We start from the raw sequence: 26,232 nt of genomic DNA, 5'->3' as shown, positions 1-26,232 counted from the left end.
TCCTGTCCTAAGTCCCTTGTGATGGAGACAGTGACTAGAGAGATATCCTCAAAGGGAAGGTGGATGGGTGGGGTGGGGGGACAGTCAAGGGGAGCCTGTTCTCACACAGGGAGTGGCCTCCAGTGCCACTCTCTGATTTATTAAAGAAGCAGGGAAGTTTCCTTACACATGACCACTGAGGTCAGGAAGAGGATGCTGGGATTACAGTGCCTGTGAGCCCATTGAGAGTAGGCAAAGGTCTTGTCCAGTGGCCACCTGCTACCATTGAAATAAGGGGAGGTGGGGGAAACAGTGTTTATTCAAGGAAAAGTGGCTTAGAGAGCTGGCCTTTGGTGGCACAGTAGGAGTTCCCTGTAGAACTCAGCCCAGCTTGGCTTCCAACCAGCGCTCTCATTTAGAACACCACAGAGCTTCATGGTGATCAAAAGCATGTAAAAGTAATTCCTACATGTCAGCACCTCCTGCTCCTTGAAATTTAAACCAGCAGTTGAAATCCGGAGGCTTACAGGAGATCCTGTTCTCACTCTCCTGGCGTAAATGATCAGGCTAATGACTGAGAGTTCCCAGAAGGGCACTGGGCTGCCAGGCCAGGTTCTCAGGATTGGTCTCTTGGTTTGTCGGTTTATACCCAGTGCTTTTCTGGTAGTAATCAGGGCCCTTGCCCCACAGCACTAGCACAGCACTGCTGTCCCGCTGGCCCCATGACCTTGAACCAGGCAGACCCAGCAACAGGCCATGCCACTGATCCTCAGCGTAGCAAGTGTCCAGATTCATAGCCCTGGTCCCAGAGTCATCTTGGACCTCCCTGCCTCGCCCCACTCCTTACTCTTCCTGTGCTCCTGACATTTGATGTACCACATCCTAATTGTGATTCACAGGTCATCTGACTTCTCTGAACCTCAGATCCCTTATTTGTAACATTATTTAAAAAACGGTATCACACACATATGAAGGATATTTAAAAAACAAAACAAAGATAAAAACATTTTGGGCAAAATTGGTGAAGGGGGGGTCAAAAGGTACAAACTTTCAGTTATAAAATAAGTAAGTGGGGATCCCTGGGTGGCTCAGCGGTTTGGCGCCTGCCTTTGGCCCAGGGTGCAATCCTGGAGACCCGGGATCGAGTCCCACATCAGGATCCTGCTTCTCCCTCCTCCTGTGTCTCTGCCTCTCTCTCTCTCTCTCTCTCTCTCTCTCTCTCTCCACCTATCATGAATAAATAAATAAATCTTTTTAAAAAATAAAATAAGTAAGTCATAGGGATATAGTGTATAGCATGATTACTATAGTTAATAATACTGTATTATATATTAAACGTTGCTAAGAGGGATCCCTGGGTGGCTCAGCGGTTTGGCGCCTGCCTTCGTCCCAGGGTGTGATCCTGGAGACCCGGGATCGAGTCTCACATCGGGCTCCTTGCATGGAGCCTGCTTCTCCCTCTGCCTGTGTCTCTGCCTCTCTCTGTGTATCTCTCATGAATAAATAAATAAAATCTTAAAAAAAAAAAAGTTGCTAAGAGAATAAATCTTAAAAGTTCTCATCATCTTGTTTTTCTTAAAAATTTTGTAACTATGTGTGGTGTTGGGTGTTAAGTAGACCTATTGTGTTGATCACTTTGTAATATATACATATATTGAATTGGTATGTTGTACACCTGAAGCTAATATGATGTTATATGTCAATTACATCTCACTGAAAAAAGTATAGAAATATAGAATATACATTTGACTAAGAAGTGATAGCCAGTAAACTGAAAATCTGCCCCTCTCAAAATAATAATAGTGAACATTTATGTAGCAGGTAGTATGTGCCCAGCACGACTCTTTTAAAATTAATTAATTTCTTAATTAGTCAATTTATTTATTTATTCCAGCACCACTTTTTAAAAGAATTTCATGTATATTAACTCATTCAGTCCTCAAGACATCCCTTGTGAGGTAGATATATTATTCCCATTATATCCATGAAAAAAAATGAAGGCAGAGAATTTAGGTGTTTTGCTCAAAAATATATATCTTTTTAATAAACAAAAAAGAAAAGTCAATATCAGTGGATTGCTCATAGCATGGCTATAAGGATGAAGCAAAATAATGACATGATGCCGATGAATTATAGGTACTCATACATGGTTATTATGTATTATTATTGATTACATCCTAAAATATTAAGCTATGAGCCTTCCTCTCAGATCTGGTACATGACAGATGATGTAATTTAGCAAAGTGTAGCCTTTGGGAATTTGGATGCACACCCATGTTCAGATCCTGGCTCCCTAGTGTACAACTGTCTGACCGTGGAGGGACACCTGACCCATGAAGTCCCATTTTCCTCACCTGTGATGGAGGGGGTTCTAACAGTATTACGTTGAACCATGTGAAATTGCCAATTTCTGTACAGCAGTTTTTGACCTATAAAAATGGCAATTTAGTATGGCTCACCCTTTAACATCTATCGAGTTGCTTCCAAGGAGTGAAAATAATCTGTGGGAAATACCCAGGACAGAGGCTTCATTGCAGCTCCTCCGGTCACTAAGGAAGCTGTTGCAGCAATAGAGGTGAGGAGCACTGAGAACAGTAAAGGACAGTAAGATATGTTAGGAGGTAGAAATGTCAGAATTTGGTAATCCGATAGGGTGGGTGGTGTGTAAGAAGGTGGAAGCCGGGGTGACTCCCAGATTTCTGGCCTGGGGGACCAGGGTGGATGGTGGCACTATTTACTGATACAGGAACACAGGAGCTGTAATGTTGAGGAAAGAGACAATGGATTTAGTTTTGTCCACGTTGAATTTTTGACACCTATGGGGATGTCTAATAATATGGGTCTGGAGCCTAAGAGAGAGATGTGTGCCAGAGATAACAGAATGGGAAGTCCGCTGTGTTCAGGGTGCTTTAATTGAAGTCCTGGGAGTGGTTGAAGTCACCCAGGATTAGTGCTGAAGTACTCTTACCTGTGATCCCGGATAAAAGGGTAACAGCATAGAACAAAGGAAGACACAGGCTGGGTTCCCACCAGCGTTTGCTGAGTCCCAGTCCATGCAAAGTTCCAGGCTAGATGGGGGCAGAGAATCGGGGTGGGGGGAGCTGTTTTCTCCTGCCTTCAAACAGTTAGCAATTAAGTTAACTCAGCCTCTTTTTTTTTTTTTTTTTTGTAGGACTGGAAGTATGGGGGAAAGCTCTAGTTACAAAGTATAACAATGAAAATGCCCTTACTCATCCTGTAGGGTTAGAACTCATGTATTCATATTAACATGGGTAGCCCAATGCCTGTGCTGTTTTAGCCAAAAGAGCATCAGAGGGAGGACTTCTGGTTTGAATGTTGCAAAATATGACATTGATATTCTCGTGAGGTTTTTTTTTTTTTTTTTAAGTTTAATGTGTAAAGTATGGTAGGAATGCAAGATACAAGGACTGCAGTGTTGGGAAGAAGGAAAAGCTAGGGCTGGTGATCTGAAGTGCTTTTGATTATTATATGATCAAATACATTTGGAGGGGAGCTAAAGATTAGTTAGCCAGTCCATTAGCAGGAACCCCTCCGTATTGAAAAATGAGTTTAGCTGGAAGGGAAGCTTGCTTGGTATTCGGGCGTTGTGTCCCGGATGGGATCAGCTATGATGCTTTCTGGGGTCTCAGTAGGAGTCTGTGGGGAAGGGAGCTAGGAAAGCTAGGAGACTGTGGGGCCAGGGAATCACACCAGGCTGTGGGCTGAACTCTGCTGGGGTGGGTGTGAGACCGCTATCAGAGGGGAGCAGGGAGAAGCTGAGGGCCAGGAGACAAGGCCAGTCCGTGGGGATGGTGCTGCAGGACAGCAGAGTAGGTGCTCAGATTCTAGCCAAGTAGGTCAAGGAGGAACCTCAGTGTGGAATCTGGAGGATGATTAGGAGACCAGGGCAGAATAAGAAAAAATAAAGTAAAATGAAATCCAATGTAATACTATAAAAAATAGTACTGTGTTAAATACAAAATGCAAGAGAGTATCAAAGCCTCCCTTTAGGAAGTAGGCACTATTCATCCTCTCTGGCAGGCGGGGATCCTGAATACACATGGGCTCAGCAGCTTGGCCAGGGCTTGGCTTGGGAGTGGCCAAGCTGAGATTTGAACCCAGGTCTGTCTGGTGCCAAAGCCCTCTGCTCTGCTGCTCCCCACAGACCTCGGGTACACGGACCTGGTGGTGGTAAATGGGAGCTGCAGCGTGGGGTCTTCTGTGCTCAGTGACCCCCAGGGCCCAGCAAGCCTGGTCAGAGCCTGCTCAAGGCACTTGGGAGACATGGGGGGAGGCTGGAGTGGGGTAGGCAGGGCCGACTGGCCTGGCTTGTGAGCCGGCTATCCTTGTGTCCTCCCGGTGTTGAGAAGAGACCTGAGACGAAAATGCCTGGTTCCCTCCTATTAAGCAAATTTTATAGCTCTGGGTGTGTTCTAGAGTGGCCTTCTTGATTGCTCACCAATGACGGATAGATTACGGCCCACATAAAGTTGCTGCTCACTAAGAGTGGAATCCACGAAATTGCATTGACAACTGTCTGGACTGGGGAGAATGCCATGGAGAGGCTCCTCATGAGCATCAGCACCAGCTTCCTCGAGTGCCTGTGGGGCTGTGTCCACCTCCCATGGACGTTGAGAGCATCTCTGAAAGACAAGGCAGATGGGGCTGCCCTGGGGATGCCTTCCAGCTGGGCGGCCGCGGGCTCTGAGCCTCCCCTCCCCTGTCTCTCTAGAAGACTTGAAGACTGAATGAGCCGATGGCCCTGAAAAGCATCCAAATGTATTATAAAACCAGACAAATATTATTATTCAGAATGAGGAGAGAACTTACTTCCAGGTTCTCTTCTGAAAGACCTCTTCAGATGACGGAATCAATTCTAGTAAAAGAACTTTGGCTTAGAAATCTGAAGATTTTGTGTTTCAGTTCTGGCTCTGCCACTGTTACGTGGCCTTGAGCAAGTCAGCAGTTTCTTTGTTTTTTACAAAGAGAGAGAGAGAGAGAGGAGAGAGAATTCCTTCCTGGCCTGACCGGGCTCTGTGGCTATTTGGAATCACTCTCCTTATACCAGCTGGTCCCAGCTAAAGCAAGATGAGTCCTGCTCCTCGTGGCTATAATTTTGTATTCCTACATCTCTCTCCTTCCTTACTTTGCCTACTAAACAAAAGTCTCCCCATGTTAACTGTTTTGAGTTTTCCCAAAGACAATAATTGTCGTGGAAAGATCACAGACTTCTTGAATCTGATCAACTCAGTTTCAAATAACTTTACTAGTGATCAGCTGTGTTACTTTGGCCCTAAGACCCCCCCTCTCTGAGCTTCTCTTTCCCTGCAGGATTGTCGTGAGAATTTGATAGATCATGGCTGTGCAACTCGTAGCCAGGATACGTGTTCCACCAATGGTCGTTTAGAGGAAACTTTTCTTCCAAGTTAAAATAATTTTGTTTCTACAGGAGAAGCTGGTTTACCTGGCAATCTGTCAGCAATATATCCATTTTGAATAATCTTCTTCTAGTTCATAAATGCCACAGTAATCGAGCTTCTCAATAGTATTTTGTAAAATATTTATTGATACTCCACTCTGCTGCATACTGGGAACAGTGACTAAAATAAAGTGTGGTCTTTATCCTCAACAAACACGTAATTAAGTGGGAGGGACGGAACAATAAATAATAATAATAGCCCATTGTGGGATGCCTGCATGGCTCAGTGGTTGAGCATCTGCCTTTGGCTCATGTCGTGATCCCGGGGTCCTGCAATCGGGCCCTGCATCGGGCTCCCTGCTCAGCTGGGAGTCTGCTCCTCACTTCCCCTGCGAATGCTCTCTTGCTCTCCTTCTGCTCACTCTCTTTCATTCAAATAAGTAAAGCCAGTATTTTTTTTAAAGATTATTTATTTATTTATTTATTCATGAGAGACACAGAGAGAGAGGCAGAGACACAGGCAGAGGGAGAAGCAGGCTCCATGCAGGGAGCCCGACGTGGGACTCGATCCCAGGACTCCAGGATCACACCCTGGGCTGAAGGCGGCGCTAAACCACTGAGCCACCGGGGCTGCCCAAGTAAAGCCTTTAAAAAGAAAATAATCAAGTTGTTTCCTTCTAAAGCCCTGCAGTGACTCCTGTCACTTCAGAACATTGTCCCAACCCCCTTATAATGATATTCAGACCCTTCCTTTCTGGACCCCACCTCCTACCCAGCCATGGTCTTCTTCCATCCCCTTTCTCACATCCTTCCCTTATTTACTGTAGACACGGGCTCTGGAATGTCACTGTCTGTGCTTAAATCCTGGCTTCACGTCCCGTTGGCTGTGTGACTTTTGACAAGTTAATTAACATCTCTGGGCCTTCATTTCCTTAACTGTAAAATAGGGTTGTGGAGGATTAAATGAGATGATACATGTAAAGTGCTTGGCCCCATGCCTGACCCATGAGTGCCTGGTAGGTGTGTGTGCAACTTGTTATCTGGCCTCGGCAGAGCTCACTGGTGAGACTTCCTGCGCACTCTCCACTTCACCGCTCTCTGTTCTCCAGCCATTGGAACTGTCTGCAGTTGCCCAGATAGATCCTGCTTTCTTCCGCTTTCACAACCCCCACTGCTGCAGCGCGATACCTGCTCGGTTCTTACTGTTGGCGGCACCTGTCTATCTCCCGCTCTGCCCCTTCCTGTCTGGCCCTTTGTAACCTAGCTGCAGACTGCCTCCTCCTCAGCTGACTCAGAGATCACCTAGATCACGCCGGGACTAGGGGTTTGCCCTGTGGGTAAGGCTCAGTCTGCCCAGGCTGGAAGGGGATGTCCCTGCATGCATGCACTTTGTGATGTGGGCTCATCTTCCAGAAGCTTCGTTTTACCTGTGCCTGCAATGCCAAGGGTCTTGGGTGCTGATATTGAATGCAAATGCACCTGAGTGACAGAAGACCACTCTAACTGGCTTTGACCTCCCCGGGATTGCAGACACAGTATTTCCTCAGAAGCTGTCCTCTGAGTCTCCCCTCACTGCTAATAATGTTTTGTGCCTCAGTGTTCCAGCTGCTGAATTTCTCTCTCAAAGTATTTTAGCTTTGCTTCCCCCAGATGCCCAGCCGCCTTTCTCAAGTGCATCATAAATCTCCAGTCCAGGTCTCATGCTCTTGTAGATCCTCCCGATGCGCTCATCACAGCAGTGCAGTGTGAACTCTCTACTAATTAATGTCACTTGTGTGTTTGTGACACAGCCTTCAACTGTGGTAATGTCAAGCTAAGCCATTGTTCAGACCCTGTTAGTTGGCAGAAGCCAGGGACCTTAATGTGACCTCTTTATTTTATAGATGAGTACAACAAAGCCCTGGAAGTTACATGACTTTCCCAAGGTCACACAGTCAGAAATTTCCTGTCTAAACTGGGGCTAGAGGGATCCCTGGGTGGCGCAGCGGTTTGGCGCCTGCCTTTGGCCCAGGGCGCGATCCTGGAGACCCGGGATTGAATCCCACATCGGGCTCCCGGTGCATGGAGCCTGCTTCTCCCTCTGCCTGTGTCTCTGCCTCTCTCTCTCTCTGTGAGACTATCATAAAAAAAAAAAAAAAAAAAAATTAAACTGGGGCTAGAGTTCACATTTTCTGTTTTTTTACTTTGTTTTATTTCTAACTCACCAAAAGCTACTTAGTTTCTTTTTTTTATTAAAAAAATTTTAAGGGTGCCTGGGTGGCTCAGTCGGTTGAACCTCCGCCTTTGGCTCAGGTCATGATCCTGGGGTCCTGGGATCAAGTCCTGTATCGGGCCCCGTGCTCAGTGAGGTGAGGAATCTGCTTCTTCCCCTGCTCATGCTCTCTCTCTCTCTCATATAAATAAATACATAAAATCTTAAAAAATTCTTTTTAAACTTAAAAACTTATGGTAAAATATGCCTAACTTCCCATCCTCACCATTTTTAGGTATATTGTTCGGCAGCATCAAATACATTCACATTATGGGGACAGCATCACCACCATCCATCTCCAGAACTCTGGTCCTCTGCACCCCTCAAACACTAGCCCTCTGTTTCTCCCTCCCCGTAGCCTCTGGTAACCACTCTACTTGTTGTCTACGAATTCTGACACCTCTAAGTGCTTCATAGAAGTGCGACCATTCAGCGTTTGTCCTTTTGTGTGGCAGCTTATTTCACTTCACATAAAGTCCTCAAGGTCCATCCGCCGTAGCAGGTGTCAGAACTTCCTTCCTTTCTGTGGCTGAATAAACTTCTATTGTGTGTGTATAGCACATTTGGTTTATCCACTCATATGTTGATGGACAGTCAGGCTGCTCCCACCTTTTGGCTATTGAGTCATGCTGCTATGAACATGGACGTAGAAGCACCTGTCCACCAAGAAGCATTCCTTATATACATCGAGAGACACTTGCTGCTGCCTACCGTTGCTACTCGTTTCTCCCCACCACCCCTCCCCCTCAATGGAAAGTTTGGAAAATACAAAACAAGCACAGTGAAGACTGGAAAAGTCACGGATATTTTTGTGGTATATATTTACAGGATTTCTTATTCATGCTGCACATGAATTTTAAAGTTTTATATCTACTAAGAGAGAATTTTAGCAGAGAGTCCCAACTGTATAGAGTGAGAACACTTGAAATGTATTTAAGAAACAGAGAGCCTGAACAGTGACTGTGACCTTGGCCAACCCTGGCCTTTTAGAGATGAGTTCATTCTAAGTATGACCTTACTTTACCTGACAGCCTAGAGGGGGAGCTCTTTGTAGCTTTTCTTTAAGATCAGGTTAGTACTCGTCCAGTCAAGTGCCCAGTCACCCCCACCCCCCGCCCTCCTCCCCTTCCACCACCCCTAGTTCGTTTCCCAGAGTTAGCAGTCTTTACGTTCTGTCTCCCTTTCTGATATTTCCTACCCATTTCTTCTCCCTTCCCTTCTATTCCCTTTCACTATTATTTATATTCCCCAAATGAATGAGACCATATAATGTTTGAGCACTGGGTGTTATTCTGTATGTTGGCAAATTGAACACCAATAAAAAAATAAATTTATTATTAAAAAATAAAATAAAAAGCAAATACAAAACCATACAAAACAAAACACACAAAAAAAGACCCGGTTAGTAGAGTGGGTTACTGCGAAGAATCTGAATTTTGAATGGGGGTCTTTCCCGGTCACATTTCTCAAATATCCACTAGAGGGCAGTAAAAGACATAAATTTTTCAATAGACCAGGCCAGGGCCAAGCCGTTAGGCCACGCCGCATCCTCCGCATCCCTTTCAGCCATCCGTGCAGTTACAAGACAATGGATTTCATGTCCAACAGCAGCTTTGGGTTAAGCTGGAGGGACCCGCAGCTGTAGCCTACGTGCAGGTCCTCCTCCCGTTCAGGCTGACATCAGTACATAAAACTTCATTCGATATGTTGGTCCCAGATTGTACTTTTATTTTGTCCACCTAAGTTCAGTGATTCTCAAGCAGAGTGAGCGTCAGACTCACCCCTCATGCTTTTTCCAAGATAAACATGCCCAGGTCTCATCCCAGATCCATTAAATCAGAATATCTGGGGCTGGAGTTTGGTGACACAGACTATATTTTTATCCTGGTCCATGAGTTCATGCTAAGAAGTATGCGTCCATTCTTAACTTTAATGACTGGGGGGAAACGGTCACTCTTGAGTAAAACCTCAGAGGAGAGGTGAATATGAATTCTGGAAAATCCCTTTTGAAAATAGAGGTCACTGATGGATCTGGTGGCCATGGGGCTCTGAGGATTTCCCATAGATTGTACCTATATTATAACAAGCCAGGAACCTGGGCAGAAGCTCTGGAACTGGGGAAAGTCCTGGCAAACTCAGCATCTGTGGTTACAGCTCCAAGAAGGCCATGCTCAGGGCCCAGACTCCTTAGTCTGTGGACTACACCAGCTCAGTCTGCCATAGTGAGAGAATCTCCCCTATAGTATTCAGAGAAAAGAGGCCTTTAAAAAAAAAAAAAAAGGAAAAAGAGGCCTTTAATTTTATCTTATGAGAGGAAAATGGGTATAGAGAACCTGCAGCAAGATCAGATGACCTCAGTTCTCATCCGATCCATCCCACCAGCCAGTTAGGGGACCCCGGGCAGGTCATGTCACCTGTCTGAGCCTCAGCTTCCTAGTTTGAATTACGCGAGGACCGGGGAGCGTCGAGCTCCGAGGATCCTTCCAAATCTAAAATTTCAGTCATCCTATTAGTATTAATAATTATGATTTGTATGGTCCTACCCTGGCAAAGAGCAGAAGAAATATTCAGTAATGCAATGAATGACAGAGACTATTGACCATGCAGTTTAATTTATTTAAGGCATATACACTTAATTCAAAGGAGAAAATACTGCTCCCCGTAACATATTGAACTGTTAGTATCTTCAGCATAGTAAAAGCTTTCCAGAGGGAAAAATTATCCATCAGTGCAATCTTGACATTTTTCACTCCCTGATCCATAACTGTCATCTCTCCAGCATGCTTATATTTACTGTGAAGGGCCAACGTAGAAATGCTTTGGATGCATATTAAATAACTACATAAACGGTCAAGGTCACAGTTGCCAGGAAGGCTCAGCGGAGGGCCCTGGGAGGCTTGCATTGATCTCTGGTGAACTTCCATTCTCGAATCCTGCTGACAAGGGGAAAACAATTGATGTGGACCATTATTAAGGTTTTAAGTGTTTCTCCATTGTTAAAGATCTTTTACAAGCCCCGAGTAACCGATAGTGCCCATGGAATTGGCAAAAACTTCACTGAGAAATACAGGCTGACCAGAGAGATAAGTAAAAGGCAGAGCGCGGATGCCCTGGGCCGAGCTGCCACAGCAAAGGTGGAGGGCCAGGAGCAAGTGCAGTGTGGAGGCTTCCTCCTCCTCCTCCTCCTCCTCCTCCTCCTCCTCCTCCTCCTCGGCCTCCCAGGTATGGCCCCAGTTAGAGAGCCCAAGACGGAGAGCCCAGAGCTCTCACATCACAAGCTGCAGAGAGACTGGCTCTCTCTTTCACATCCACCTCCTCCTCCGTATTTCCTCCAGCTTCCCTGTCCCCTCTCCTGCCATTTGGCCCATACGCTCCCCTTCTCCCTCCTCACCATTATCATATCATCGTTAGTTAAATGTCTTGCCTGTTGTTAAATCCCATAACTGACAAAGACCTGGGACTTGGACCTAGCTCCTATGACCATAGATCCACTGCACCCTCGGTCCCCCTCCTGGTGGACAAAATTAAGGGCAGTCCTTAGGCCACTATCTCAGTATCTAGTACAGTGTTATCTGCCTCATGCTCCTTCCTTGAAGACTCACATGGGCAGAGCTCACTTGGTCGTTCACTCACCAAATGTTTGCTGAGGTCCTACTCTGTCTTGGGGGTCCAGAGAGGAAAAGAATATAACGCTAACTATTTTTTTCCCCCACCAGGTTCGAATGGTGAAAGATGGTGACCCCTCCTGGAAGCCCACTTTTATTGTGAAACCCGACGGTGGTTGTCAGGGTGATGGAATCTACCTCATTAAAGACCCCAGTGACATTCGCCTGGCAGGGACCCTTCAGAGCAGGCCAGCGGTGGTCCAGGAATACATTTGCAAACCTCTTCTTATCGACAAGCTCAAGTTTGATATTCGTCTGTATGTCTTACTCAAGTCCTTAGACCCCTTAGAGATTTACATAGCCAAAGACGGACTCTCTAGATTTTGTACAGAGCCATATCAGGAGCCCAGCCCCAAAAATCTACACCACGTCTTTATGCACTTAACCAACTATTCACTGAACATCCATAGTGGTAACTTTGTCCATTCGGACAGCACTAGCACGGGCAGCAAAAGGACTTTTTCTAGCATTCTTTGTAGGTTGTCTTCCAAAGGTGTTGACATCAAGAAAGTCTGGTCTGATATCATCTCCTTGGTGATTAAGACTGTCATTGCCCTGACTCCAGAGCTCAAAGTTTTCTACCAGTCGGACATCCCTGCAGGGAGGCCGGGGCCCACATGCTTCCAGGTAACCATTGCCAATCTCAGCCTGAGTTTCCAAACTTCACGGGGCCTGTAGAGGACTCCCTGGCTGCCTGTGGGACGAGGGGTGGGGACGGGGTGGCCAGAGGTGGGCAGGTGGTTGCTGGTGTGACCTTTGGTGTTAAACCTGGGTCTGACTGTCTATTTGCTAGCTGTGTGATCAGAGGCAAGTTACTTCCCCTTTCTCATGTGTAAAATGAAACTAACAGTACCTCCCTTCAAGGATTCTTGTAAGAATTAAATGAAATAACATATGTAAAGCACAGTGCTTGCCTATTTATTCATCCTTCCTTCCACCATTTTGTACCACCTGCTTAGTAGGGGCCAGGCACTGTCCAAGGTACTATGTAGAGAGTCAGGTCTCTGGCTGAGGCATGGAGTTTGCTAATACAGGAGACAAATGATTTAAAAAGCACCTAGTATGAAGTATCACAAGTGCTAGAGTAGAATAAGAAATGTACCAGGCACTGTGACATCGTGGGACCATCTAACATTTTCTGGGTGGGACTGAAGATGGTCTGGGAAGACTCTGCGGCAGGAGTGGCAGTGGGATGAAGCGGGAGATTCTGGATAGGGCCGAGGAGACAGTGTTCTGAGGGGCACATGTCTGCAGCCCTAGGGGTAGGGGGGAATCCTACATTTCGAGGAGTTGAAAGAGGTTTGGTGTGATTGGAGGGTGGGGTTTGAGGCAGAGCTTCGAGGGAGATGAGGGAAGAGGAGGTGGGTCAAGTAGACAGGGGCCGAATCATGGAATGCTGAGAGCAGGCTCCCCCCCACACACACCCCCGCTAAAGGATGTTTGCAGGGAAATGGCATGCTCAGATGTGCATGGAAGGCTGAGGGCAAGGGTCCCCCCACCGGAGGATGTTTGCAAGGGAGTTGTGAGCTCAGATCTGCACTTAACACAGAACAAACCAGTTGCAGGATGGAGAGCAGATTGGGCAAGGCTGGGAGCAGGGGGGTGACTAGCGAACCGATTGCTTTCATACAAACAAGAGGTGGTGTTCACTTGGATTAGGAAAATCTCTGTGTGGGTGGAGAGATGGATCTGAGAGTCACTAAGGAGGTGGAAAAGCTGGGCTGGTGACTGGGTGGGACTGTAGTGGCAGGACAGGGGTAGCAAGGGACAAGGGAGAGCTGAGGCTAACAGGTGGCTTAGGTACTTAGACGGATAAATACAAGTCCCAGGAAGGGGACCAGGCTTTTGTGAAGAAGGTCAGGAGTTGGAATTGCACATGTCCCCGAAGAGCCTATGCGACATCCAAGTAGAAAGTCTGAGGGGACAATTTGACGTTTGGGCCTGAGGTTCAGGAGCAAAGCCTGGGGCTGGGCTGGGACCTCATCAGCATTCAGATGATGACCGAAGCCAGGTGAGGCTGCCAGGGAGACGGATCCTCAGAAGATTCCTGGGGGTGCCACCATTTAGGTAAGGGGGAGATGGAGGAGGGACCAGCAAAGGGGGCTGACAAGAAAGGGCTTGGGGCATAGAGAGATGTCAGGAGAGGAAGCCCACTAAGTGCCAGGGCAGATGTGCTTGGAGAAGAAGCAGGCAGGCTGGCCAAGGCCACTGAGCTGTCACATGAGACCAGAACTGAAATTTCCTGCTGTGCTTCATGATCAGTGAGGATAGTCTTCAAGGGAGGGGTGGGGCTGGGGCCACAGTGTGGTGGCCTGAGCCAGAGCTTGGGAGGGAAAGAAGTGGGAATGAAAAGTAGAGCGGTGAAGGTGGGGGGGAGGCTGGAGTCCAGGCACTCAGACACCTGGGCTCCTGCCACCAGGTAATCAGAGTGGAGAGCATATGGTGAGAAGGATTACCTCTGGGAGCCTCTCCATGTAATCTTTAAAATTACTTTGTGGAAGGTGAATATATATATATAAAACCACCATGTGTACGTAAGCTATGGAGCAGATCAACAAAATGGTCATCCCAAATGCCACCTCCGTATCCAAGACCGCCTGCGCACGCCCCATCCCATTTTCCTACACCCCACCCCCACCCCCAGGGTCATAGTATCAGGAATTTTATGTTTATCACTCCCCTGCTTTAAAAAAAAAATACTTTTATTGTGCACGAATGTATCCCTACCAGTATATTGTTTTGTTTTGCCTGGTTTTGAGCTTTATAAAAACACTACTATAAAGTACGTAGTTTTCTTCAACATTCTTTTCCCCTGCACACTGAGGTGGGTTGTCGGGACCAGATTCCTTTGCAACTGCTTTACATGCCAATATAAACACACACAATTTGTTTGGGTTGTTTCTCATCCTCCATCTAACACCATGGCAGGAGAGCAACAGGTAGCGTGGGACAGAAGGGGCAGAAGAGGCAGTGGGGCAGCATCTCTAATGGATGGGCTGTTCATTCAACAGCAGAGGAAGACGCTGGTCCCGAGGTACAGGCTGCAAAAAAGAGAGGCTCCCCACTGGGGCTGGGCACTGGTCAGCAGGATTTCCAGGCAGGCTGGTGGGACCCTTTGGAGGGTGATTCAAGCAGTGATCAGTTCCAGGAAGGGACGGTTATCATTTAGAGATCTGTCCTTAGGCATTTGGACCCCAGGCTTTGGTCCCAGTTAGAATTTCCAGCTCAGCCATCAGGTAGGTAGAAAAGGTAAGTGGGTGGTGCAGAATTTAGAGAGAGGATGGGAGAAAACAAGTCCTATCCAAAGCCATCAAAAGGTTAGGACAAAGGAGACAGTTGCAATGTGGAGGCATCCAGGGGTCATCCCGGGGGACCATGTGGCCACATCTGTTTGACACTGACAGCTATTTTAGGAGTATCGTGTGGGCCCAGCACGCACAGCCAAGCCACAGAGGCCTGGCACAGTGAGCGTGCAGGGGGCAGGGCCAGGGTGGTTGTTTTGCTGCTTGTCTTGCTGTGGACAGGCTGCATGGGGCAGCCACTGTGGGGGAACAAGGGGCCCAAGCTATGGGGAGCTGGAGAGTGGACAGGGAGGGAGCCACTGGGTTGGACAGATGACGTCTAGCAAATGAAACCACAGTCCCATGTCTGTTTTCCTTTGCTTGACCACACTAAGTGCTTCCAGGCCCGGGGTCAGGGAACGAGCAGTGGACTGCAAGTAACACCCCAAGGAGGAGCCCTTCCTCTTTGCAGCTGTGTGACCTTGGGCAAGTTTCTTCACCTCCCTGGGCCTCTGTTTCTTGCTCTGTGAATCACCACACTCACTTCCCTACCTGCCCTCTTAGGAGTAGCATGAGGTATCATAGGTGGAAAAGCTTTGACAAGGTACGAAATGTTAGATGCTCGAAATTTGGTTTACCATATATTTTGGATTCGCAGTGATTGAGAAAATACTATTCCCCCCAGTCTTGGAGTCCTCTCTTTCTTTATTCTTACTACTTGGTTAAACACTTGTTAGTTTGAGTCTCGGGTACCTGAAGTAACTTGAAACCCAAAGATTTAGGGAGATGGTCTAGTCCTGCTATTGAGTTGCTGTGTGATCTTATAGAAGTCACTTAACTTCTCTGTGCCCATTTTCTCAGCCTCCTCACGGGGCTGTTGTCCATCCCACATGAGATAAAGAGTAGAAAGGGCTTTGCAAACTATAAGGTTCTGTGCGCATACAGAAAATGATTTCTCTGTCGTGAAGCCCCCTCCGCCTGCAGCCTGGGCCGGGCCCACGTTGCTCGCATTCCAGGACACGAGCCCTAGCTGGTGACGTTACATTTATCTTAAACATGTGATTGTGACCCCTTTCCAATCATAGCCACAATAAGTACTTGGGAAATTGTGGTGGCCCAGAGCAGTTGCTGGCTCTGCTCAGGCTGTAATCTGTTGCCTAGGAACGCGGCGGCCCTGTCATTGCAGCCCGGCCCCTGCCACCACGCAGCCAGCACCCTGTGACACATCCTCCAGGCAGTCTTCTTGAGGGCAGCAGTGTGACCCTGGCTTCAGCAGTCAGGTCCATGTGGGGGAAGATGATTCATGTGGCAGAAAAACACAAGCAGAGGAAAGGTTTCCAGCTCGGCTTTCAACCACGTTCTTTCTCAATTCCGTTGCTTGGTCTCTACCTTCCTTTAGCTCTGTGTCTCATTCCCTCCTTGGTTCGTGATCCTTTCCCTTGGATGTCTGGAGGAGACACCTTTCCTGAAGCCTAAGATGCTTCTCTTCTTTGCCTTTTTCATCTCCTGCTCCCCTGCTGCCCTGGACGTCCCATAGGAGGGAGATGAAGAAGCAGCCTTATGGCCACACAAGGGCTTGGGTTTCACTCTCAGGCAACCCCGGGTTGGGGCTGATACCGGTTCCTCCTTCCAGCCAGGTGAGCTGGTGAGCTGGCAAGTTAATCTCTCTTCACCTCAGTTTCCTTATCTGTCCTGCCACACAGAGCAGTTTCTGTCTCGTAGGCATAGGTTCTGTGCTCCCAAGCCAGCCCATTTGTTCTCTGTCTTGGCCTGGCATGCTCTTTCTCTTGTCTCACTGTTTTTTTTTTTTTTTTTTTTTTTTGGAATTCACTGCTTCCAAGGTGCTGCTTGAATTCCTCCTTCTCTGTAAAGCCTTCCTTGACCGCTTCTGATATATATATATATATATATATATATATATATATAAAAGCTCTTTTCTCTCCTCTCTGGAATATTTCCTAGGCACGCACTGAGACAAGCCCCGAACTAGCTGTGGGCCAGGTGGTCATGGATAAGGCATGGCCCTTGTCCCAAAGAGGACGCAGGTTAGTGGGGAAGACTGGCACCTGGGGATCACATTTCCTTGTCATAAATGCTGGAGGAAGGCCTCTCCAGGATGCTGAGAGAGCACAGAGAAGGGAGTAATTAACTTGGCCTGACCTAGTCAAGGAGGGCTTCCCAGAGGAGGAGCCGTTTTAGCAGGAGCTTCAGGCATGGAGCAGAATTTGCCAAGCAGAAAGGGGTAGGCACCCCCACAGTGGCCTGCTTTGCTTTCCACCTTGCTTGGCAGCTGCTCCTGTGCCCCTCCCCTGAACCTTTGATGCTAGAGATTCCCAACACTCAGTGCATGGAAAGTTCTCTTATCTACAATCACTCCCTAAATTATCTCACTTAACCCCGTGGTATATCCAGCTGCCTCCTTTCATTTTCTACTCAGGTATCTAGTGGGCCTTTCCATTCAACATGTCCAAGATCAAACTCTTAATTTCCCTCCCAAACCTTGTCTCCCATTGTTTTCCTATTTCAGTAAACGCACAGTGTTTGATCAGTTATGCAAAGCAAACACCCAAGCCATCCTTTCCTCTTTTTCCCTCCTTCCTGGGTCAGCTACCAAAGCAACTCTTGCAAGTAGACTAAAATACATCCTAACCAGCTCCACTATTACCATCACAGTCTAGGCAGCCATCACCTTGCACTCATACCACCGCAATAGCCTCCTAATTGATGCCTCGTTTCCTATCCTTGCTGTCAATGGCTTATGTTTCTCATTGTAGCCAAAGTGATTCTGAAAACGTGTCAGATCCAATTACTTCCCTTGTGCAAATTCTCCAATGGCTTTCTCATTGCACTTAAAATCCTAGCTCCTTACTATGGCCTACAAGATGCTACATGATTGGGTCCTTGTCTTCCTATCTGATCTCATCTCTTACCACTCTTCCTCTTGCTCACTCTTTGCTGTTGTTCAAAAGTGACCTTGGTTCTTGCTGTTCCCTCTGCCTCGAATGCCTTCCTTAGCTCTTCAAATGACTTATCCGCTCTCTTCATTCAGTTCCTATTCATGCATCACCTCCTAAGACTCTTGCGTCTGGTCATGATGAAATAACAAATCTGGACTAAACGTCCTACTGAAAACAACTAAAGTACTGGACAAAACACATGAACTAAGTGATTTCAGATTTTGGACAACAGGCAGCTCAGCACTGTGATCCCTGAGGAAGTGGGGAGTGGAACCGAGGTTGAGTCTTACGGCTGCCACAACTTTCTATTGGGAGCAATCTCCAGGACGCAGACACAGGGAAGGGGAACCTAAACCAAGCCCCATGACCTCAATGAGCTGCAAAGATGGAGATCGAAGTTTGGGAAAGCTGAGGTGGCTGAAATTCTGTGGGCAGAATTCTGAAAAGAAGAGAAGTGAGCAGGAAAAGAGCCCCAGAATCCACGGAGATCCCTGTGTCATTCATTACTGGGTGCTAGGCCACTCCTGTGTGAATGTTGGTTCATAAACTTGGGCAAAGAGTGACCGGTCAACTGATAAGCCAAACAACTTCCAGTGCCCACACAGAGCAGGGAGAGATGTTCACGCTCTGAGTAGCTAGTGTGGATAGTCCTTGGCGGTCACTGGGAGCATTCAGTGGAGATGCCAGAGAAGTTATGCCTTAAAGGAATGGATCTTCCTTGAAATGGAAGTTAGGCTAGACCCAACATAGTGAAGCTTAATCTCTAGGCCTCGGAGGTGTCATATTAATCTGCAAATAACTTATCTGCCCAAAAAGCCCTAGCCCTTTTAAAAAGAAATCAAAATCCAGACACAGCATTATCACATTCACAATGTCTAGCATCCATTCTTGTCCAGCATCCAGCATCCAGACATTCCACAGAACAGATAAAGTAACCCATACCAAGGCTGGGGGGGCGGGGGGGGGCGGGGAATCAATACAGACTCAGAATTATCAGAAATGATGAAACTAGTAGGAAAAGGATGTTAAAACAGCTGTTATTACTCTGCACAGAATTTTAGGGAAAATATGAACTTAATGAAGAGGAGAGTGGAAGCTATTAAAAAGAACACAATGGAACTTCCAGAGAAGAAAATACAAAATCTGAAATGAAAATTTCACTGAATGGGATTAGCAGACTAGACACTGCAGAAGAAATGATCAGTGAACCTGAAGACATAGCCATAGCTTCTATCCAAAGTGAAACAGAGAGAAAAGAAAATGACAGAAAACAAGTGAACAGAACCTCACTGATCTATGGTACAATATCAAATATTTTAACATATGTGTAATTGATGTTCTCTGAACAGAAAAGACAAGGAAAATACAGAAAGATACTTGCAGAAATGGCCCCAAATTTCCAAATTTGGGAAAGAAAACTAGATGGGATTGAGATAAAAACTAGAAATCTTCAATCCAAAAAGCTTAAGAATCTCCAAGGAGGACACACACACACACCACAGCTTATCATAATCAAACTGTGGAAAACTAATGATGATCAAAAAAAGAAAATTAAAAGCAGTTAGAGAAGATACATTATGTTTAGAGGAACAAAGAATAATGAAAAAGTTATTCTCATCAGAAACTGTGGAAGCAAGAAAACAATGGTACGACAAGGCCTTCCCTGGTCATCCTTCTAAGCCACCACCACCCCCCAACCATCCACCATGTCCCATTCTTTGTGGCCTTAATTATTAACTTACTGTGGTCTCTCAATTCACTAAAATGTAAGCCCCAAGAGGGTAAGTTTTTAAAACATGATTCGTCTCATTCACCACTTTTATCCCCAGTGCCTAGAAAAATATCTAGTTATTTAGTAGGTGCTCAATGAATATTTCATCAATAAAGTTGTCTTCCAGGCAGAAGAGTATAAAGACAGAGCAGTAAAGCATCCTCAAACTATTAAGAGTTCAGCACAATTACAGCCTAAGATGTGCAGGGGGAGGGGGAGGAAATAAAGCTGGAGTGTGAGATTGATGTCAAGTTTTAGAGGAATTTGTAGGACATGCCATGGATCTGGAGCTTCATTCTGCAGGCAGGGGTTTTAGGTAGAGGAATGCTAATACTCTGCATTTTAGAAAAATTACTCTGGCAGCCCCTTGTGCCAGATGAACTAGAGGGGTGATTTGGAGAGCAGAGAAACAAATGGAGAAGCTATTAAATTAGTCCAGGTGAAAGCTGGTACAGAATCGATGGAGGCCAGGAGCAGTGAGGATGGGCCAGCTCTGGAAAGCTCTTCAGGAGGTAGAACATACAGGAGTTTCATTGAGTAGGAGTTTGCGAGCAGCTACATGGTAAAAGATAAAGGAGAGAGTTTTGACCTGTATAATTGGGTAGATAAGGAATACGGGAGGCAAAGTCAATTTTAGAGAAAGGTGGTGTATTAATGATCTATTGCTGTGTAGCAAATTTCCCCCAAACTTAGCGGTTTAAACTCACAATCATTTATTATCTCTCAGTTTGTGTGGGTCAGAAATCTAGGCTTGGGGACTCCCTCTTATTCAGTCTCTGAAAAGGCTGCAATCAGCAGGATGGCCAGAACTATAGTTACCCCAAGGCCAGATGGGGAAGGAGCCTGGGGGTAGGCCTCAGGCCCCCCTGGCTATTGGCTGGAGACATTAGTCCCTTGTCACCTGGACCTCTAGAGGAGTTCACAACATAGCAGTCGGCTTCCCTCAGAGTGTGTGAGCAAGAGAGTAAGAGAAGGCATTCCAAGACGGAAGTCATAGTCTTTTTATAATATTTTTTTAAAGATTTTATTTATTTATTGATGATAGTCACACAGAGAGAGAGAGACAGAGAGGCAGAGACACAGGCAGAGGGAGAAGCAGGCTCCATGCACCAGGAGCCCGACGTGGGACTTGATCCCGGGACTCCAGGATCGTGCCCTGGGCCAAAGGCAGGCGCCAAACCGCTGCGCCACCCAGGGATCCCTTTATAATTTAACACTGAAAGTGACATCGCATCATTTCTGCCCTTCGCAGTTTTTGGAAACAAGTCACTAGGTGTAGTTCACACGCAAGGGGAGGGGATGACACAAGGGCATGATTACCGGGAGGTGGAGATCATTGAGACCATTTTAGAGGCTAGTCAGTTTGGATATGCTAAATTTAAGGAACCCAACCTCCCAGTTGGGACTACTCTGGATGTAGATGGATATGTAGTTCAAGGCCTCTCATTGATTCTTCAAAAGAGAATCTCCTCTCGTTGAAATGTAGCTTGGAGCCTTGGCATGAGTTCACAAGTAATGGCCAAGGGCCCCTTTTTCTTCCCAACCTGTTTTGGAAGCTTCTAGAAGGGCTAAAAGACAAGTAACTTTGAATCCCCAGAGTACCTCTTGAGTAGGAGGTGGGCAACAAACACATAATTGCTGACTCAAGCACTTGCATGAGAGCAGAGTATCATGTGATTGAAAAGCTTGCCCCTTCTCTCTCTCCCCTTTTAACAATTCCTGCTTTGCCATCAAACCAGAGAGAGGTTTCCCCCGCTTTAAGCTGCAGGTTTATGATCTGCATAAAGTGGCTGTTAGACTAGATGAATAGTTAAAAAAAAAAAAAAAAGCATAAAGCTTTTTTCTCTGGGGACTCCAGTATATGAAATAGGTAAAAGTTAATTTGATTTGGCCTCCCCAGTGCTTCCCCAGAAACGAATCCCATTTTGAAAAACACTGGACCAAATAAATTCCTGACTTTTTTGCCAGCTCTAACATGCCAGAGTTTTATGACAAGATAACCTCTAACTTCCTCCCAGGACTATTATTCTGTTTGTTGAGATCCATTGGTGCTACGTATTTCACTGAACTTATGAAAAGAAAACAAATTGTATTTCCTTGAACTTGCAGAAAAATAAAGTAAAGCTGACCTTTATTAAATGTTTACTATGTTTCAGGTACTATGCAAGATATTTTACATAACATTATCTTTATTTAATAAAGATAAAATAAATAATAAAATAAATAAATAAATAAATAAATAAAATAAAATAATAAAATAAAAGATAAAATAAAATAAATGTCCTACCCACCCCCCCTCTTGCCACCCCCACCACCACCACCACCGCTAGATTGTAAACTCCATGAGAGTAGGGAACTTTTCTGGTCCACTGCTACATTTCTAGAAGCTAGAATAGTTCCTGGGTTATAGGAAAGCATTCAATAAATATTTTTTGAATGAATGAACTAAGGTAAGTACTATTCTTATTCCCATTTTACAGATGAGGAACCTGGGTTAGAGCTGCTGAGTAACTTGCCTGTAGCTACACAAGTTAAAGGCAGAACTAGGATTTGAAATGAGCTCCTCTGGATTCTAAAGCCAAGTCATGCCATTTCTCATTGGTGGGATCAGTAGGAAACTGCAAAGAGAGCTAGCATATATCTAGCACCTTCTATATGATGAGCATGATCCTGGGCAGCCCGGGTGGCTCAGTGGTTTCACGCCTCCTTCAGTCCAGGGTGTGATCCTGGAGACCCGGGATCGAGTCCCACGTTGGGCTCCCTGCATGGAGCCTGCTTCTCCCTCTGCCTGTGTCTCTGCCTCTCTCTCTCTCTCTCTCTCTCATAAATAAATATTTTTTAAAAAAGATTTTAAAAATAATAATCCTAAGCACTTTATACTTCCATTAGCAGCTGACCCTTCAAGTCAGCTATTGTTACTCCCATTTTTCAGATGAGGTATATGAAGCTCAGTGAGGCTCATAAGCACCACACCTAGAGTGAGAGGCAGAGGTAGTACGGGAGCCAAGTCTTTCTGATTCCAAAGCATTTCTGTACAAGACCCCGCATTGTCAGCTACATACACCAAAGTGTAGGTTTTGGAAAATACCACACCATCGGTGGGTGCAAGTCAATATGGCTATTGAGGTTTTGCCTTCTCCAGCTTTCCTATAGCTTTATTTTCATGAAATCACTGTGCATTGAGCTAAAAACGTTCGTCCAGGTTGAGAAAGCACGAGTCCAAGCTTCTGAGATGTAGCAAAAAGCAGCTGATGACTAAGGATGACAAACGCAGGCACCGTAGCCCCCTGCTGTCTCTAGCCTCATCACCACCACATGCCCCAGTCCAGGTCTGAAGTTAGATGGATGATGTCACCAGAGCCTCTTAAAGGGCTCATCACTCACAGCCACTTGTCCTCTATTATTAAGCAGATCTATAATGCATGTAACATCTTCTACTGAATTTCCATTCCTTTCTCTTCATGACCAGGGAAAGAAAAATAGAGTCAGGATGACTTTTTCCAGCTCCTCATCCCCATTGGCCTTCACTGAAGAATAACCTCATCTTGAATTACCTCCCCAAAATGGTCATTCAGGCCCTGGTTTCATTAATAAGGATGAAGCTACAGTTTCATAATTATCATCTAACTAATGCACGTTCTATATAGACAAGCAAATGGATTTCCTCTCATCTTTTCTTCTTGAGTCCACACAGGAAGGGACACATTGGTAGCTTTTCCTTTTTCTCTCCTTTATTCTCCACTTTATTTTTTGAAACTTTGGAACTGTATCAATTCTACCTTATCACCTCCTATAGAGTTAATGAGAGTCCTCCTGAAAATCTGATGTCCTCATTGTTCGAGTGTGAGTCTAATTAGAGTTGTGATCTCAAGGATCGGGAGGAGTCATGTAGGAGAAGGGTTGTTTCAGGCAGAGGAAATGAGACACAGGGTGCTTACCCCCTCTTAGAGCTTGTGAGGAACTGAAAGAGGCCAGAAGACAAAGCCTCCCCTGAAGCAGCAGGCTGGATGGAAGAGCAGGTGTCAAGGACAAATGGTGTGGGAGTTAGCCTGGGGTGTGGCCAGTGTGGCCAGTCCACGCTCAGAAGGACTCCATGCCTGGTTTAATGCTCTGTTGTCACCATTGTGAAATTTAAAATATTTTTTGAACAGGGGGCCCCATGTTTTCATCTTGCACTGGATCCTACAAATCATGAAGCCAGTCTTTGGGGAAATCCATCGGCCTTTCTGAGATTCAATTTCTGCTTTTGTAAAATGGAGAGCAGAGTCTCTCCTTCAAATACAGTGTCATGAGTATTAAATGAGATTATGAATCATTAGTCCGTTCTATAGTAATTGGTGCCTAATAAACAGTCCCTTCTCCTTGGCTAAGAGGGTCTATCAGAATCACCTGGCGGGGGGAAGGGAGGGTTATTTCTCAAAATTCATTTGCCAGGGTTCCACTCTGAAGGATTCTGACTCCTAGATGTGGGTTGGGGGACGTGTAGTGGTTAGGGCCCTACAGTGATACTGAGGTACACCTGAGGTTAAGAAAAGTAGCCTTGGGTTTTCAGAGATCTAGCTAAGAAGCAACTTAATAGAGGAGAGCAATGGAGAGGGAGAAATTGATGGACCACTACTGATCTTTAACATAATAAAAAAAAACCTGTTAAAAAAGAAAGAGGTCACTGATAATGCTGAAATGCACTATGAGAACTCATCCCATTATCAAGGTTCCTCTAAAATTTCCTGCTGTCCACTGGCCTGATAAGTACACCCAGAGGAAGAGGGGCCATGGACAAGAGAAGCCAGGGTCAAGACCCAGGTTGGGGACAGGTTTGAATTTCTCGTCCCCTTAATGATCCTAATACCATACTAGATTCCTGAAAAAAAAAAAAAAAAACTGTAGCTAGAGGGAGTAATCCTGAATTATGTTTATCCTGTCCAGATTTTAGGCTTTGACATTCTTCTAATGAAAAACCTGAAGCCTATCCTACTTGAAGTAAATGCAAATCCCAGCATGAGAATCGAACATGAGCAAGAAGTGAGTACTTTGAACATCTTGAACATATTGCCCTACAACTGCATGTGTGCTCTCTCTCTCTCATGTTGTTCAGTCAACTAAACAAGATTAGGCATCCTCAAATAGGCCCAGCAAACTTCTGCCTGAGTCTAAATGATTTCAGTTTTGTTGAGCTCTGAACAGAGTCTATAAATATAAGACCTATCCGACCCATGGTAGCTTCCCAGAATGCTGTTCTTCCAATTTTTAAGGTCTGTAGACATAGAAGCAGCTGAGCCTTTCCATCCGTTTTGACATGAACTAATTAGTTAGCCTCAGGAGTTGAGCTAATTGAAATTCTATGAATATGACTTAGCCATGTTGACATACTTGAATCACTAAGATAAATAGTACATTTAACAGCGGTTATATTTTTTCCTCCACCCCCCTCTTAAAAATGCATAAAAAAGATTGGAAGGAAATACACCAAATACTAATATTGGGTGGGGGGAGGGAGCAGATTATGTGGATTCTTTTAAGGGGATTCTTAGCCCCTTCTTATATTTCCAAATTGTCTGCAATGAGCATGTGTGATTTTGATGATTGGAAAAACATAGTGCTCTTTATGTATATATTTACCCTTTATATCTTTTGTTGATTTGTTATAGGAAATTGCCATAAAGGGGGGGGGATTTTAAACAATTGTCTTCTATAGATTAATATAAACAAAACCTAACTAGCGGTACAACTGGTAGAGCCGGGGCTGATAGGTACTTGGTACCAAGTCACTCCCACCACTGTAACACAGAATCCTTACCCATTCAAGCTTTCTCCAGGGGTGTTTGAAAATGTCCCCAGCCTTGTTGATGAAGAAGTGAAGGTGGCCGTGATCAGAGACACACTACGACTCATGGACCCACTTAAGAACAAGAGAGAGAAGCAGTAAGTATTTTTTACATCATTTATTTCCATCAACTCTGCTCGCCATGTCCTAGTCCTAAGCCATTTGGTTCTTAGAACATGGCAACGTTGTGAGATTCACATATTAAACACTCTAATCCACCATATTTTCATTTATGGATATCAGCCTCCAAACACAGTGACTTAAAATCAGGAGATGGAGACTTGTATATGAATCTGACATTTGAGATTCAGCTGATGTGTTTTTAGCTAATCATTATTTGGAATCTAGAAAGTCTCTTCCACAAACCCACTTTCCCTAGGAGAGAGGATCGCCTCTGGCCCGCCACTGTTCACACAGTGCTTCTCTCGGAAATGCTCAAGCATAGGACAGCAAGTAAAACAAAGCCAAAGAGAGCATCACAGTTTGCTTAAATGTGACAAAGATCATTTCCTTTTTACTTTCTCCGTGACATTTACACTCTTGCGTTATGAGCTTTTGTGTTTCAACGCTCACAGACCCAATTTAAGGAAATTCTGGAAGTTCTATAATCTTTACAGCAGTTGTAATTCCCTTCCGTCCCACCTACTCCAGGGCACCTTACTCCAAGGCCTTGGGATGTTGGTAGGCATATGTGCCCCGCCCCTCCCTCCATGGAATCATCCTGAAATGAATGGCATTTCATCGGAGTATTTTGTTTGTTTTGTTTTTGTCAAATTCCTGGCTCTCACAAAGTATGGGTTGAGTAAATATCGTTATGCTTGTTTTAGGCAGAAAAATCAAAGACAGGCATTTCAAATAGCATTCTTTGTACCCCCGACAAATCAGATTGACCTACACGCTCGAAGACAAATAAAGCGCTTGTCAGCTATGGTTCAAGACTGCAAGGAACACTGACTGCCCATTCCTGAGCAAGCGGTGCTCTGCAGGTTCCTCTCCCGCAGCACCTCACTAGCTGGCCTCAAGCTGAGATATTGTTAGACTACTCTGCAGTGGTGCTTCTCCCCTGGCTGCACCTTGGGATCATC

General features: G+C 45.6%; 1 protein-coding gene and 1 long non-coding RNA gene across 6 annotated transcripts in view; one reads left to right on the top strand and one right to left on the bottom strand.

Moving 5' to 3' along the window:
- Positions 1–26,232, top strand: part of TTLL11 (tubulin tyrosine ligase like 11) — a 244,872-nt gene that overhangs the window by 90,687 nt on the left and 127,953 nt on the right. For all 4 annotated transcript variants that reach the window (XM_072777781.1, XM_072777780.1, XM_072777783.1 and 1 more), the window contains 3 exons: positions 11,366–11,941; positions 24,250–24,345; positions 25,130–25,245. In XM_072777781.1, coding sequence (XP_072633882.1) covers positions 11,366–11,941; positions 24,250–24,345; positions 25,130–25,245 — 788 coding nt within the window. The remainder of the gene's footprint in view (positions 1–11,365; positions 11,942–24,249; positions 24,346–25,129; positions 25,246–26,232) is intronic.
- Positions 10,245–11,431, bottom strand: LOC140605668 (uncharacterized). Of its 2 annotated transcripts, none has more exons than XR_012008240.1 (2): positions 11,283–11,431; positions 10,245–10,585 (listed from the first exon to the last, which is right to left on the bottom strand). It is a non-coding gene; the product is annotated as an uncharacterized lncRNA (long non-coding RNA). The 2 variants fall into 2 exon arrangements; XR_012008241.1 differs by having other exon boundaries at positions 10,245–10,582.

The sequence above is a fragment of the Canis lupus genome, chromosome 16, assembly GCF_048164855.1.
Source record: "Canis lupus baileyi chromosome 16, mCanLup2.hap1, whole genome shotgun sequence".
NCBI lineage: Eukaryota > Metazoa > Chordata > Mammalia > Carnivora > Canidae > Canis > Canis lupus.
The sequence above is the reverse complement of the archived record's forward strand: the minus strand, read 5'-3'. Positions and strand labels throughout refer to the sequence as shown.